This window comes from Amblyomma maculatum, unplaced genomic scaffold, assembly GCF_055883805.1.
Source record: "Amblyomma maculatum isolate TAMU_Amacu unplaced genomic scaffold, ASM5588380v1 scaffold_15, whole genome shotgun sequence".
Classification (NCBI taxonomy): Eukaryota; Metazoa; Arthropoda; class Arachnida; order Ixodida; family Ixodidae; genus Amblyomma; species Amblyomma maculatum.
The window spans coordinates 6959368-6975554 of record NW_028146740.1 but is presented as its reverse complement, the minus strand read 5'-3'; the positions used below and the strand labels follow the sequence as shown (position 1 = coordinate 6975554).

General features: G+C 48.1%; 2 protein-coding genes across 2 annotated transcripts; both read left to right on the top strand.

The window, feature by feature from the left end:
- The first annotated feature begins 9238 nt into the window (after positions 1 to 9238).
- On the top strand, positions 9239 to 11468 carry LOC146171988 (uncharacterized). The gene is made up of 9 exons (XM_084586229.1): positions 9239 to 9265; positions 9623 to 9685; positions 10549 to 10602; positions 10687 to 10706; positions 10799 to 10852; positions 11044 to 11097; positions 11182 to 11211; positions 11275 to 11328; positions 11414 to 11468. Exons 1-9 carry the CDS (start codon positions 9239 to 9241, stop codon positions 11466 to 11468), a joined length of 411 nt encoding a protein of 136 aa, XP_084442355.1.
- An 87-nt stretch (positions 11469 to 11555) lies between these two features.
- LOC146171987 (uncharacterized) lies at positions 11556 to 13268 on the top strand. The gene is made up of 6 exons (XM_084586228.1): positions 11556 to 11594; positions 11675 to 11719; positions 11791 to 11890; positions 12386 to 12547; positions 12626 to 12853; positions 13264 to 13268. The coding sequence occupies exons 1-6, from the start codon at positions 11571 to 11573 to the stop codon at positions 13266 to 13268; spliced, it is 564 nt and encodes a 187-aa protein (XP_084442354.1). The 5' UTR covers positions 11556 to 11570.
- The last annotated feature ends 2919 nt before the right edge of the window (positions 13269 to 16187 follow it).

The following is a 16187-nucleotide window of genomic DNA, read 5'->3' as shown; positions in this document are numbered from 1 at the left end:
AAACGGAAGAACCGGAAATGGACATGGAAAAGTCCTAACGGAGAGACTAAAAATGAAATCGATTTCATAATGTGTTCAACCCCCGCCATTGTGCAGGATGTAGAGGTAATCGGGAAAGTTCGATGTAGTGACCACAGGATGGAGAGGTCCCGAATTAGCCTAAATCTGAAGAAGGAACGCAATAGATTAGTAAGAAAGAAACCCATCAACGAATTAGCGGTGAGGGGGAGGGCAGAAGAGTTCAGGATCTCGCTAAAGAATAGGTATTCAGCTCTAACTGATGATGACGACATTAGCCTAGAAGCAATGAACACTAATTGCAGAGATATCATTACTGAGTGCGCGGTAGAAGTAGGCGGTAGGATAGTTAGAGAGGGTACCTTTAAGCTGTCTAAGGAGACGAAAGATTTGATTAAGAAACGGCAGAGTATGAAAGCTTCCAATCCAACAGACCAGATCGAATTGGCCGAGATATCAAAGCTAATCAATAAGCGCAAGGTGGCCGATATAAGGAAGTATAACATGGAGAAAATTGAGCATGCTGTAAAGAACGGGGGAAGCCTTAAAGCGGTAAAGAAGAAATTGGGCATAGGCAAAAACCAGATGTATGCGATAAGGGACAAGGCGGGCAACGTCATCACTAATATGAAAAAGATAGTCAAAGTAGCCGAGGAGTTCTATACAGATCTCTACAGTAGCCAAAGTAGTCAGGACCGTAATGAGATTGGCGATAGGGAAAAACAGTCAGATGTTCCACCAGTGACGAAGGACGAGATCAAGAAAGCACTAGAAACTATGAAAAGGGGGAAATCAGCTGGAGAGGATCAGAAAACTACAGATTTGCTAAAGGACGGGGGGGATATTGTGCTAGAAAAACTGGCCACCCTGTATATGCAGTGCCTGGTGTCATCGACGGTACCGGAACCATGGAAGAATGCAAACATTATCCTCATTCACAAGAAAGGGGACTCTAAGGACCTTAAAAATTACAGACCAATCAGCTTACTGTCTGTTACGTATAAGGTATTTGCTAAGGTATCGCTAATAGAATCAGGACAACCTTAGACTGCATTCAAGCAAAGGATAAAGCAGGTTTTCGGAAATGGTACTCTACTATCGATCATATCCATATCATCAACCAGGTGATAGAAAAATGCTCGGAATATAACCAGCCCTTATACATAGCATTCATTGATTACAAAAAAGCATTTGATTCAGTTGAAACCTCGGCGGTGATGCAGGCATTGCGAAATCAGGGGGTAGACGAGCCGTACGTGAAAGTGCTGGAAGATATATATAGTGGCTGCACAGCAACCATAGTTCTGCATAAAGAAAGTAACAAAATTCCCATAAAGAAAGGTGTTAGGGAAGGAGACACAATCTCCCCAGTACTATTCACAGCTTGTTTAGAGGAAGTATTCAGAGACTTGGAATGGGAGCAGTTAGGGATAAGGGTAGATGGAGAATAGCTCAGTAATCTGCGATTTGCTGATGACATTGCCTTGGTAAGCAACTCGGGGGATGAATTGCAAATAATGATTGATGACCTAGACAGAAAAAGTAGGAAGGTAGGCTTGAAAATCAATATGCAGAAGACTAAGGTAATGTTCAACAGCCTCGGGAAGGAACAGCAGTTTACATTAGGTAGCGAAATACTGGAAATAGTAGGCGAATATGTCTACTTAGGACAGATAGTAACCGCAGATCTGGACCATGAAAAGGAAATATCAAGAAGAATAAGATTGGGATGGAGCGCATTTGGCAAGAACTCGCAGATTATGACTAGCAGCTTACCGGTATCGCTCAAGAGGAAAGTATACAACAGTTGCATCTTGCCTGTACTCACCTATGGGGCTGAAACATGGAGGCTAATCAAGAGAGTTTGTGAGATTCGGGCTTGCTGCGGCTGCCCTTTGCGCGGCCGCCCGCCCGCTTCCCAGTTGTTCTCCCCGTTCCCTTTCTCCCGCCTGAGGCGGCGGAGAGGGGCTCGAGCGACTTGTCACTGTCGTTCGGGCCACAGCTCCGCCCTGGCGTCCCAGTGACTGTTCTCATTGGCGCCTTTTGGCGGGAACACGGCACCGCTTCGACAGCCGCGCTCGCGCGACTGTCCGAGCGGAGCCCAGAGAGAGACCCCTCCGAGACATCGCAAGGTGCGTACGCTACTGTTCTTGTCTGCCGGCCTTTGTCCGCGCAGACCAGTGTGTACTCGAGTTCGTCTGCTCCGGGTCTTACCTGAGAGCGAAGCTCGAGCCTGTCGATCGTGATCCAACGATCCGCGACAGGCGTACCTTGCGGTGGTTGCCCAATCTCTCTCAAAGGAACCCTTTGGTTACTGCGAGAGAGAGATCACAGCACGCCCTTGCGTGCTTGCGGCGCGCACTCCGTGTCACTTCGTGCGCGCAGGGGAGCTATAGCTCCTCGCGCGCTCCCTTGACATGGTGACTGCGTATGTGTGTGTATGTGCGTTTGTATATATGTGTATGTGTGTGCGTACGTGCGTGTATGTGCGTTTGTAAATATGTGTGTGCGTATGTGCGTTTGTAAATATGTGTATGTGTGTGCGTGTGTGTGTGTGTGTGTGTGCCGCTGGAGGATGGCGTTTCAATAAACGTCTCCTTTGTGAACTTGGAGGTTGGTGTCCTTGCAGCGAAGTGCTCTCCTTCCTTTGGAGGTTGAGTGCGCGCTGCAGTGTTTCAGTGCGCGCGCGGTGATGGCTGATCGGGGCTTCGGCTCGCGCGACGCTCGAACCCGCGGTGGTTGGTGGCCTATGACCACGTAGAAACCACAACTGGCGCCCAACGTGAATTGTCCCTGGCTCCATGAGTCGTTGGACAGCACATCGGCTGAGCCGGTCGCCTTGACGATTTGCCGAGTGCCGCCCCCTGCGCGGAACTCGGCAAAGGCACTGAAACACGAACATGGTTCTTCGGACCACCCTACGGTGCGACCGTTGACCATATGCCTCCGCTGTTTCAGCTTTACGCCGTTGCGGAAGCAATGTGCGCGACGCCGCCGCTGCCGGCATCTCCGCACAACAGCACCCGTACCCCGCTTGCAGTCATTTCTGTTCGGGGAACGGCGAGGCGTCGGCCGGGCTCCCTCTGGAAACCGGACCGACAGCGCGCTCAGTTGGCTGATGCGGCTCCTTGAACTTGCGAGCCGGCTGGCGCGCCATTCTCTCTTGGTACAGCATTTCGACTTTTCGGTGCAGTATCTACAGGGGAGAACGAACGTGGTAGCTGACGCGCTATCCCGTGCCCCACTCGCCCGCGGCGGCGTCTTTACGGACGGCGGGCGAAGGGGACGAAAAAGCGGACGAGCCGCAGAGCGGCACGGAGGGGACGCCCGCAGACGGGTTCCCCATTCCGCTATCCGGGTAAGCAGCGCTTCGCAAAGCAGGCGAGGGTGAAAGCTCTTTGTGAGCACATCTGAGACGCCGATGCCAGCGGAAGTTTTGCTGCGAACCTGCGGGGGGACGAAACCAGGCTCTCCTTTGGGATGACTGGGATCGTTTTCAGCCATGAAGAGCTACGACGGTCCAGCAGAATGACCCGTTTTGTCGCGATGTCAGCGACGGTCTCTGGGAGACGAAGCGCCGTTACGCTGCTTGTATTGCAGCGGGCGCAGCGCCGTTACGCTACTTGTATTGAGCGGGCGCAGGGGGGCACGAGCCAGCGTGTGTCGCGGCGTGCCCCGGGGATTCATATTTGCTGGGCCATGACGGGCTCGCGCTGAAATACATAGCCACGGATGATGAGTCCTTGAACCATTTGAAGTGGCTATTCCCCAATGTCTGAGCGGCGCTCTGTTGCGTTCTCTCACGACAAACCATTGGCTGGTCATCTGAGTGGCTCCAAGGTTTTAAGAAACTGAGTCAATCGGTGACTGCAGCCGGCATGAAGCGCGACATTTTCCGCTGTTGCCGTTCCTGCCATGTCTGTCAAATGGAGAAGTCAAGGGGTGGCAAGCCACCGGGCATGACGACACCAACTGACAGTGTGCGTCCGTGGCAGATGGCCACCTGCGATTTCATGGGGCATTTCCCCAGTAACAAGCAGGGGCTCATTGCTGGAGAATCCCCTTTGGGGAAAGCCAGCCGTGCCTACATCGCAGACCTGAAGGCCCATGCGTAACGGTCTGACGAGCTTGCGCTGGTGCCCATTGTCACCACAGGCAAGTGCTAAGGCACAACCGATGCGGTGGAACGCAGCCGTGCCCCGCACCGGTACTAGGTGAGGCGACGTTCACCTGTGTGACTGATGCCGGACGACGGGCCTTTTCCGCAACCGAAGGCATACCGCTTCACCGAGCGAGCTTGCTCGTTCAACCCTACCCGGAAGCAAGGTTGGTCTCCCCCTTTTCTGGCTCGCTCAGTTCCAGCCTATGTGCTTTATTATTTTTTTTTGTTTTGTTTTGTGTGCCTCTGTTCCCATTTTTCGCTTTCGTCTGTTTCCATTCTTGCTTCTTAACTTGTAACTATTGCACAGTGAGTGCCTTCTTTTTTACAGCGCGTCTTCTCTCCTCTTTCTTCTTGAAATTGCGAGGGTTGCTCATTAGTAGTCCCGACGCGCGTCTTTTCTGGTGCGTGCGGAAAGGAAGTTGGGGCCGTTTGGGGACGGGGAGCATGGACGATGCTTCTTTCACCCAAGGCCGCCGTGGTTGCGAAGGTGCTCGGGACAGGTTCGCCGCGGAAGGTCGGGATCACCCTTTGGTGTGTGAGTGGCTGTGCGTGTGCGTGCCTGGGCGTGGAGGCGACGACGTCGCGCCATGTGTGTTTGCCGGCGTGTGCGGAGCGCGGTGGAAAGGAAGCCCCGCGCGGTCTTCCCATGTGCGCCTTGGATCGCCACGGAGTCACGGACTTTCAACGCCTGGGGCCCCTTCGGCGTGTTCGCTGCTCCTGCACCTAACCTGCACCACCACTGACGGAGATCGTTTGCAGCCAAGGATGAACTTTGGCCACCCAGAAGTCAACGCGCGGTGAGTCACCGCAGATTCCCTAGCTGCACCGACGAACTTTGGAACTTCTGTGCATAGTTGTGTTTGTACATAGTTGTTCTGTACATAGTTGTGTTCTGTACGTGATTCTGTTCTGTACATAGTCGTTGTTACTTAGCCTCCGGAACTTTGTACATTATTCTTCATGTCATCTTGTTCATTTTTTTTGTGCGCCTTGCTAATGTTTGTCTTTCTTGAGTGTCTGTCTTTTCGAGATCTTTCTTGCTGGAACTGAAGTGTAGTTGACTTGTTGCGTGAGGATAGCATTCTTTTCCTCATGCTGGGGACCTGCCGCGTGCTTTCACTGATGGGTAGGAGGGCAATTAAGGAGAGGAGGATGTGGAATTCGGGCTTGCTTCGGCTGCCCTTTGCGCGGCCGCCCGCCCGCTTCCCAGTTGTTCTCCCCGTTCCCTTTCTCCCGCCTGAGGCGGCGGAGAGGGGCTCGAGCGACTTGTCACTGTCGTTCGGGCCACAGCTCCGCCCTGGCGTCCCAGTGACTGTTCTCATTGGCGCCTTTTGGCGGGAACACGGCACCGCTTCGACAGCCGCGCTCGCGCGACTGTCCGAGCGGAGCCCAGAGAGAGACCCCTCCGAGACATCGCAAGGTGCGTACGCTACTGTTCTTGTCTGCCGGCCTTTGTCCGCGCAGACCAGTGTGTACTCGAGTTCGTCTGCTCCGGGTCTTACCTGAGAGCGAAGCTCGAGCCTGTCGATCGTGATCCAACGATCCGCGACAGGCGTACCTTGCGGTGGTTGCCCAATCTCTCTCAAAGGAACCCTCTGGTCACTGCGAGAGAGAGATCACAGCACGCCCTTGCGTGCTTGCGGCGCGCACTCCGTGTCACTTCGTGCGCGCAGGGGAGCTATAGCTCCTCGCGCGCTCCCTTGACACGGTGACTGCGTATGTGTGTGTATGTGCGTTTTGTATATATGTGTATGTGTGTGCGTACGTGCGTGTATGTGCGTTTGTAAATATGTGTGTGCGTATGTGCGTTTGTAAATATGTGTATGTGTGTGCGTGTGTGTGTGTGTGTGTGCCGCTGGAGGATGGCGTTTCAATAAACGTCTCCTTTGTGAACTTGGAGGTTGGTGTCCTTGCAGCGAAGTGCTCTCCTTCCTTTGGAGGTTGAGTGCGCGCTGCAGTGTTTCAGTGCGCGCGCGGTGACGGCTGATCGGGGCTTCGGCTCGCGCGACGCTCGAACCCGCGGTGGTTGGTGGCCTATGACCATGTAGAAACCACAAGTTCTACTTAAGTTCAGGACAACTCAGAGGGCTATGGAACGAAAAATGGTAGGGGTAACATTAAGAGATAGAAAGCGTGCAGAGTGGGTCAGAGAAATAACTCAAGTTACCGACATTCTAGTGGAAATTAAGAAGAAGAAATGGACATGGGCAGGACATGTAGTGCGAAGAGAGGATAACCGATGGTCGCTGAGGGTAACAAACTGGATTCCAAGGGAAGGAAAGCGTAGCAGGGGGAGGCAGAAAGTTAGGTGGGCGGATGAGATTAGGAAGTTCGCAGGGGTCAAGTGGATGCAGATAGCACAGAACCGGGTTAAGTGGAGAAATATGGGAGAGGCCTTCGCCCTGCAGTGGGTATAATCAGGCTGATGATGATGATGATCTCTGGAAAGTAGCGAAATTGTAAGATCTTTGCCGCCGTTTCCATCTCCCGGCGCTTTCCTCCTCGCTCCTCTACGCTCCCCTCTCCAAAGAGAGAATGAGGGCGGGTTTTCTGGTTTGTCGTTGGCTGCCGGGCCCCCTGACGTGACAAATACGTCACCATACGTCATCAGCGCGCGCAAAATCTTGTTTTGCTCGTTTTTTATTTTCTCGCTGCCGCCATTAAACTGCCTCGTCGTACCGTTCCTGTGGCTTGCGCGCGTGCAGTTTCGTGCACGCGATGCCGTGCTGTTCCGCGTTTCAGTGTATAAGTAGAACAGAAACAGAACATAGTAGAACAGAATGACTGCCGTGCTTCGCTGATTAACAATACGGCACCGGCAAGGTTAATTGAGTTGAAGAACTTTTCACAGTCTCACATGTCACTGACGAACCCATCGCCAGCCGTAATCGAAACCGTAAAAATTGCTGAGAACTTTTTCCGCAGTAACAGAGAGGGTCTCCTCAAAAATTCAATCAGCACTGTACAACTGCAGGCCCGGATAAAAGATAGCATTTCATTGGTATCTTGCTTCCCAGCCTGCCACGATGTTGTAAAAGAGATTGTGAGTGTTTTCGTGAAAGCACGAATCCAGATTTTTGTCCGACATGAAGCCTCCAAAATATCTCCAGTGACTAGTAGTAAATGCGGTAGCAAAAGCGTAGGCATGCGGGTCGCTGCAGCTCAGATTCGGTGACAGTATGCATTCGTAATTTCATGTTTTATTAATTTGAAACATTTGTGAAAGTTGTGGTTTGAAAATCTGCATACAATTAATATTTTGCCTGTCGCCTGAATGAATCTGTAAATTATTCAAAATTTCTGGTAACTGCTTGCATTTTTAAGGATATTCTCGTGCATATCTGAAGCTTATAATCATCGAAATTAAAATTGGATCTTAGCGTGTGTGAAAAATATTTCTACGAAAATTATTTGCTTGCACTTCGTTTTCATATCTTTTCATTTCGTTAAGGTTTCTCAGCATCTTCCAATTGTCTAACAGCGTTTTTCTGCGAATTTATTTTTATTTGAAAATGGGTATTTTCAATTAATGTGCCTGCGCCAGTCTTAGGACCCTTTTCAAAGCGACCTGTGCTGTGTCAGTAAAATCAAAGATGCTACTTGGTTCCAATGTACAACAGTGTTTATCGCTACATTTCTTCTGTATTTGGAACTGTCTATTTTGTACGCGCCACATCTTACGACCTTTAAAGCAAACCAGTATTGTGACAATAAAATAAGACCCTATTTTGGCTGAGTCACTTTGCCGATCAATTGATTTTGCGAAGAAATAAAAGCCACTTTTTTCACCTACACTGCCTCTGATTAGCAGCTATAGGAACACTGCTTCATCGTTTTCTTACAGATGTGATTTGAAAATGAAAGCATACAACAATGGACGCTTTTGCTTATAGGTTAGCCAGAAGCGATGGATGTTAGAATTCGCCGGTTTGCCGCTCACGCGCAAAGATGCAGAAGATTTCTGAAGGGGCCATTGGCTCTCATTCAGGGTCATCTATCTGTCACCCAACACAGATGACACCATAATTGCCTGCTCAGTTTATTTCCCGTTCTTGATGCTTCAGAGTACCCGAGCGCGATGCTGAGTGCAAACATTTCTTGCCGTTTTGAGCGTGTCTTCTCCTTCCTTCTTTGTTATTGCGAACAATATGTGCCGCTAAAACCAAACATAACATTTTCAAATCGATTAGTAGTTACCTGTGCAAAGCAGATTTAAAAGAACGCTTTAAAAGGCAGCACAAAAAGCCCCCGCCATTCACTATCATTGACCCTTCCGCGGCGCCCCTCGAGCGCAGACAGGTTCAGCGTGCCGTGCGCAGCGGTCCCGCAAGTGGGAGAGTGAAATCAGAGGAGAATTGAGGAGGGAAGCAGCCGAAGGGAGGAGAGTTTCGCTACTTTCCAGATAGAGGGGTTTTATTTTCGGAGACAGGGCAGCGCGTGGCGTCGCCGGAGAGTGAGCTCACTACCCAGTATTCTAGAGCACTTTAACGTTGGTAGCAACAACATGGTAGCCATATGTAGCCAAATCGAAGTTGGTATGAGGTGTACGTGCGAGGTGCAAGAACTATGTATACACCATTTTCCGAAAAGAAGCAAGATACTCTCTAACACCATGCACTACGAGCGACCCCACTTCCGTTTCCGCATTTCCGTGGTTGCCATCTCTCTTTGGACTGATAACCCGGCACACGGAGTGATGTGCGCGCGTCCGTTCGCTACAGTAGCCCGTGTTAAATACATATTTGCCTTCGTGTAATGAATGGTGCAATGCCGTACGCAACTCCAACGTCATCTGGACAGCACTGCGTGGTCGTGGGATGCGGCAGTACCCAGCGAAAGCGGAAAAATGTTGCCGCTAGTTCGTGCGCGCGCCATGGTACTCGGAAGTCGGAGTGCGGCTGCGACATGTTTTTGTTGCATCGTTTTCCTGCCAATCCGGAGTTGAATCGACAGTGGGTGGCGTTGATTAATAGGAAAAACTTCGTACCATCACAGAGCTCACGTGTATGTTCACTGCACTTCGTGGATGGAAAGCGCACGGAAATTAACCCACTGCCGATGCTGGATCTGGGATACGAACGAAAGGTAAGTACACTTACGTATTCACCGACTGGCGATTTTCTTCCGCGCTATGATCAAAGTCGTTGGCGTTAAAGCTGATGCACAGTCAGAATATTAGCTCGTGTACTGTGAAAATGACGGTTCAACCCACTTTAAACAGCACGTAGCCAGTCTGAGCGAAAACCCGTCCTAAGGAACTGCTCATCTCACACCATCAGCCGTTTTAGAAGTTTTTTTCGCTAATCAGTCTTTAAACCTTTTATTTTTGTAACGAAGGGTCAGTAGATGATGGACACCCGTGACTGCACGACTCTACCGACGCTTGCTGACAGAAGTGGTGCCTTTATGGATCGATTACGAGTGACATTTCTTTGCGTTCAGGTGATCCACGGCCGCAGGCGCCTGATGCGCGACGACTGCATCCCGCCGGCAGCGAAACGAAAGGTGAGCATATAAAGTGTAAGCATAAAGGTTTTGTGACACAAGTAAATTTTATTTTCATTTCAGAAACAAGACAAGGACAGTAATGCACTAGATGAAACATGCGATACACAAGTGCCTGCACAAAATGTAAGAACCTCTATTTCTTTTCTTCTGCCAGAAACATTAAAAAGAGCAGCTTAAAAAAAAAAAAAAAGCTAGGAATGATCTAACTATGGTAGCATAAAGCATTTCACTATTCATGTTCCTTGTGAAACAAGGTAGCTTAGCACTACCAGGGCAGAGCTACCTAATGGACAAGCTCGGCTTGCAAATGCATGGCCGTTTTTTTTTTTTTGCCCATGAGCACTGATTAGTGCAGTTCTGCATGTGTATGTGCCCGCAGCTAGATTTGCCAAGATCATGAATGTTTTAAGCTGCCTGTTCTTACATTTGAAACATTAGCATCTGCTGCTTTCCACCTTGCACTCACCCTTCAACCACTTAGAGCCATTCAATTGCCAACTGAGTAACAAATTTTCACCTTCAGACTGCTCTTTGCATTGTATAACCCTTATTAGGAAATGAATTACTTGTGCATGGATTATTGTGCTGTCTTGACAGCTGCCTCCTAACAGTGAATACATGGCGATACATCTGCTCCCAAACAACAATGCACGCATGCATGCAGCTGCACACATCAACTCTGTCACACAGGCACAATTAGCATGCCTTATTATTCGTATTTTTAGGCCACTGCTTGTACTGCATCTGGAACAGCCGACTTAGCTTCTAGTAGGAATGCAAATGGAGTGGTGTGGTTTCTGTGTTCACATAGAACATTTATCATATTGTAACAACTCATTCTTGCACTCTCCTCTCTACAGGTACCTTCCGACCCTGAGGACGCTGCAGATCTTCTCCCAACCTTCGAGAGTAATGTAAGCATGCATGCAGTTGCGAATGTGAACTGAATTGCCCCACAGGCACAATTAGTGTGCCTTGTTTTTATTTCCGGGCTGTAGCTTCTACTGCATCTCGAACAGTTGGAATGTAAATGTGGTGGTGTGGTTTCTGTGTTCACATAGAGCATTTACCATATTGTAACAACTCATTCTTGCACTCTCCTCTGTACAGGTGCTTTCCGACACTGAGGACGCTGCAGGTCTTCTCCCAACCTTCGAGAGTAATGTAAGCATGCATGCAGCTGCAAATGTGAACTGAATTGCCCCACAGGCACAATTAGTGTGCCTTGTTTTTATTTCCGGGCTGTAGCTTCTACTGCATCTCTAACAGTTGGAATATAAATGTGGTGGTGTGGTTTCTGTGTTTACATACATTTATCATATCATACCAACTCATTTTTGCACTGCTCTCTACAGGTGTCTTCCAACACTGAGGACACTGCAAATCTGCTTCCAACCTCTGAGAACAATGTAAGAAAATTCATGTAGCTGCATAGGCTTGAAACAGTACAGTGCGAACAAAAAGCTCACAGTTCCTTTTTCGTGTGTTGACAGGTTACCATTTCAACGAACAATCACCGAAATGTAAGTATGTACTGATGAAAGGCTTAAACCAAACTCATTAACGTTGTATGAATGTGTTAATAGGTTCTGCCATTTGCCACTGACTATACCTGGCACGGCCTGCCCATCAGAAATACAGTAACTGTAAGTATGCGCGCAGGCACTGAGCCTAGAAGCATGCGGAGGATTCTAGGCACATATTCACTAATTTATTTTTCCTCAGGATGGTGTTCCTGTTCATCAGAGTATTTCAAGCAGTTCACGCAGCAGTGAACTAAATGTAAGCTCACATGATTTCCAAGTTTCTCAACCTGGCTGCAAATGAGACAAAAATCACTATTGGTTCCCTTTTCTGAAAGGTGGATGCTGTGTCAGCTGGTATGCTGCTTTCGAATGACGAAGACGTGAGTGGGCATGCAGGTCTTTTCATACATCATCTCGACATGCAGCAGATGCTAAATGGGTGTATTTTGTGTGCTAACAGGTGGCGGCCAACCAAAGAAACGTGCCAGATAAACAAACAAGAAAGGTACTCTTGTTTTCTTAACATCAAATGTGGCCTCCAAAATAACTCAAATGTGACTAAATTTTTCATTGCAGGTCGAAAGAAAAGAAAACTCTACACAATGGGAGACAACATCAACTGACCACACATATGCATCAACGAATCACTGTTTAAGCATTTCCTTTGCCATTAAAGGTATTCGTTCCCAATACCTGACACCACAGGACATACTCTTCTACACAGGAGTTTCAATAGCAGTATTTGACAAACTTGTGAAACTGCAAGCGATGGACGCTAAAGTTTCGAAGACATTAAGTCTCAAAGAGCAGCTGCTCCTGACACTCATGAGGCTTAGGCTTGGTCTGCTCTGTGCAGACCTCGCAAGAAGATTTGAGGTTTCTGTGGCAAGTGTGTCAAAAATGTTCGCAAATATGCTGCACCACTTAGAGAAGATAATGGAAGATGTAGTGGTTTGGCTTCCAAGAGCAGCTATTTATGACAGCATGCCGCAGAGCTTCATTAAAAGTGGTTATAGTCGTACCACTTCCATCTTTGATTGTACAGAGGTGCTGCTCCAAAGGCCCAGGAAGCTGCTCGCTAGAGCGCAGAGCTATAGCTCGTACAAAGGCTCCAACACAGTAAAATTTTTAACTGTTATAGCACCCAATGGTCTTATTATGTTTGTGTCAGATGTGTACGGCGGAAGAGCCTCGGACAAGCATATTGTCAGAACATGCGGCGTCAAAGATTACCTCCTTCCAGGGGACCACATTATGGCCGACAGAGGCTTTAAGCTCGAGCCTCACCTTGCAGCACAAGGCATCAACATGAACACACCAGCCTTCACTAGAGGTGAGTGTTTCAAGTTTATAAAAGAACACATTACTTTCTTTTTTCCCAAACTCAAAGGGGTTTTATCTTTACTTTCAGGAAAGACCCAACTTTCCGAAGAGGAAGTAACAAGCACAAGGAGGATCGCATCAGTGCGAATACACGTGGAAAGAGCGATAAACAGGATAAAAACTTATCGAATCTTCAAGCATGCTCTGGCAATTAAGTCCAGGAAGCATATAAACAGAATTGTTTTTGTGTGCGCCGGGCTCTGCAACATGAAGGGTCGTTTAATTAAAAAAATGAATAAAACAGACGTACACACTTGTATCCCAGTAGTCAGAGTCACATTTGAAGCCGCCAAGCATATACATAACAATCATACTAATATGGAACACATTTATAAGACACTGTACAGTGATGTTAATTTGCAAACTGGCACAAGGAACTCAGCTTATTAAAATGACTGCTGCATCACTGATCAAGCTGCTGTTAGTCTGGGAAGCACTACTTTTTCAAAAAAGCTCTCTGGAGTCTACATGTGTGTCGATAAATCCATCCTCTTTCTGCACACCAAGCAACATACCTCCGTTGCCCACATGCAAATGGAGAAACCATGCATTACACTGTCTTTGTTCTTTTGTTGCTGCTTCGGTATCCATGGATGCGCAACTAATTCTCAGCTGTTGTAGCACATTGTGCTGACTTTTTTAGCCAGCTGCAATCACACTGCCCAGGTTGAGATGGCAAGGGGGCCTATCCAGCATTATCTCGAATCCAGCTACCTGTTCTGAAGTATTCCTGGCACCAGCTGCTTTTGTGGCCACCTAAACAAGAAGAAAAAAAAAACTTGTGAGTAACCCCTTTTCTGCGACTAGAAAAGAAATGGTCCATTTTAATTGCGCCAAAAAAACGAGAAAGGGACAAAGACAGCCTGCTTGCAACTGAATTATTGAAGTTTCTTCTGCGTTCTGTGAAAAGCACGACTTGCCAAGAGGCAGCTGCAGCCTGAAGGTTTCAAAAGACTGTCCGATGTTATGTTTTGAATTTTTATGTCTAAGTGCAGTCAGTGACCACAGCAGTGTAACAAAGTACGGTTCTACAAATTTTCTTCAGTCATGTAGACTAACAATTATTTTGCAGCCAGTCTCTTAGAATGAGGCAGGTAACCTGAGCATACAAACATAAAAAACATTTCGTAAGGCAACAAAGTAAAGGCATCTGATGGGTGAATTTTTTCTACAACTGTAGCATTGGCAATTTTGTTATTATTAGGTTGCAGAGCTTTCTGACAACAAACATGAATTTTGTTCATGTAATTCTTTATAAATACACCAGATGCATGACTAACATTAACCAAAGCTGGTTCGACATTTCTTTTTCTGCCTCAGTTCCATGCTGCTGCGACATCTGTGCATGTGTGTCCAGTGATGTCATGTTGCAAAGTATGTCAACTTTCCATAACAGCGAACCAATATGGTTGAACACACATGCCTTCCCTGCCATGCAATTGCAGCCGACAGTCAAGACCTGCCCCCCCTGTTGTGACGCAGGCCCAGGCTAGCCATGGCTTTTTGTTAATCGCCTGGGATGGCCGCACTTCTGCCTTGAGGCACACAATGTCTTCGCTCATTTGGCAGCAGAGCACTTGCCACACTGCATGTAATTATAAGTCAAGGTCAAGGCTCTGGAATGCTTCAGCCTCCCTGAGGTCACAGGCAGGCTTTAGTTTTGATAAGTTAACAATGTGCCCACTAGTCAGATTTGGCCATAACTTCGTGTCATCATACCATTTGTCTTCAAGGCTTGGGTGGGTGTAGGCTCAGCCACCTAAAAAAAAAGCAGCATGCAGAAAACATAAGAGGAGGCAAAAACACAGTACTACATGAATGGAACTGGCACCATGAACATTTGGCTCAGATGAAAATGAAGGAAACATGTGGTATCAGTACCAAAATAACGTCAGACATGGTCAAAACGAAAAATTATGTCAATCACTGCAACCTTGCTTTGGCTGAAGGCCGATCAGATGCAACTAAAAAAAAAAAGTTGACCTCCTCGCTGAGAGTAGGTGTAAGCATAAAATGGATTAAAGGGAAGGGCTACCAATTTCAAGTGCATCTCATTTCTGCTTTGGCACATATCTTTTCTCACTGCACAGCTGAGGTGACCACCGTGAAGTGAGTCCCCCTTATTACCCTTTCTCTCAAATTTTTCTCTGCACACTATGAACTAATGAATGATAAGCAAACCACAATAACAACTGGTAGCTGACTGTCACTAAGTCTACGGTGCCTTTGTATTTCTCTGCTTTCATGTTGCTCTTTACTACGTACATGATTAGAGCCAGTGCTCTGCAACGGGCTTGTTGTTTAGCAACCTATGTTTCTGGACTAGTTCGTTTTACATTTCTAAACTGCCAAAGATAGGGCGCTGCATGCAAAAAAAGCAAAGATTACATGCAGTGCTTTGTCTTTTTCAATTAGAAACAGTGTTGTTTAGTTCCTTACTGTGTAGGGAAAATGCATAGGCAAGCTCCCCGCTGCTGTACCACCCAGGAACTGGATGACGGTGACAGCGGGGTAGAGTATCTTCTTGCAGTAAGCACTCGGTTAGAACATGGTTACTGCACGCAGCTAATCAGCCAATTTTCGCTGTTGTTGCAGCGGGTGGGAGGTATAGATTGCTTCAGTAATCGCTTAGGCGAACGTAATTTGCCAACCCGACGCAGCGGCTGGCTGTGCTGCCCATTCTGGAGACGCTAGGTTCGTCAAAGCTTGTTTAGGTTGGCCTCCGCGTTTTCCCGTCGGCTCGTCACAGTTTTCTCATTCTGGTTCAGGGCCACCATATCGCTTCGAAAGCTAAACGAAAGCTAAAAGCATTTCATATAAAAAAAAAAAACAGCACTGTGTTGCAGTCGCGCATGTCAAAGGAACCGATGATATGAACGCGCAACAGACAACAGGTTTGCTTTCGTAAACGGAATAACGCTCCCCTGTAGAACCAATCTCTCGGTGGGTATTACTCAAGAACTTCAGCATGTGCGAAATGAGTGGTGTTAATGCCAGCTAAGCAGATTCGAAGGCAAACAGCTATCAATAAATTGGCTCGTATTCGCACTTGTAGCCCGACGCTCGCTGCACAAGTGATCGAACTCAGCCAATCAGTTAAAACGTGCGTATTACAGCAACTGGAACAAATGCAAAAAAAGGGGGGGGGGGATATCTAGAAGAACGACTGCCGTTTTTTATTTTCAACGCATCGTGATCTTTATTTATGGAAACCACTCACCGATGCTGATCGTAGGCTCCGTCGGTGCCTGCTGCTCGCCTTCTCCCGGTCGATTGCGGCGGGTGCTTGTGGCCCCTAACGCCATGCGTACACGCAGATATTGTCACAGAAGCCAGTGAAACTGGTTCAGCAGGTTTACTAGGACTAAGTAAAAGCACCGGCAATGTCAGGCACGGAACCGACTGGCGGGGCGAGCACAGAGAGCGAAGAAGACGAGCGCGTGCCAGTCTCCCGAGCTCGCCACATGGCGGCGCCAGTACGATAACATTGCGGCATTGCCCCTCCCGGTGGAAAAGGCATCGTCCCGATGCCGAGTGGCGGGGTCGAGGATAACCGTAGTCGGCGAGGATGAGCGTTCACATCGAGTAGT

Bases quoted from the DNA above. Each gene is read 5' to 3' on its own strand.
- LOC146171988 (XM_084586229.1), top strand. From the start codon at position 9,239: ATGCTGGATCTGGGATACGAACGAAAG. The intron at 10,853-11,043 runs GTAAGCATGCAT...TGCTCTCTACAG, and splicing joins TCCCAACCTTCGAGAGTAAT to GTGTCTTCCAACACTGAGGA. The intron at 11,098-11,181 runs GTAAGAAAATTC...GTGTGTTGACAG, and splicing joins TTCCAACCTCTGAGAACAAT to GTTACCATTTCAACGAACAA.
- LOC146171987 (XM_084586228.1), top strand. From the start codon at position 11,571: ATGCTGCTTTCGAATGACGAAGAC. The intron at 11,595-11,674 runs GTGAGTGGGCAT...GTGTGCTAACAG, and splicing joins TGCTTTCGAATGACGAAGAC to GTGGCGGCCAACCAAAGAAA. The intron at 11,720-11,790 runs GTACTCTTGTTT...TTTTCATTGCAG, and splicing joins CAGATAAACAAACAAGAAAG to GTCGAAAGAAAAGAAAACTC.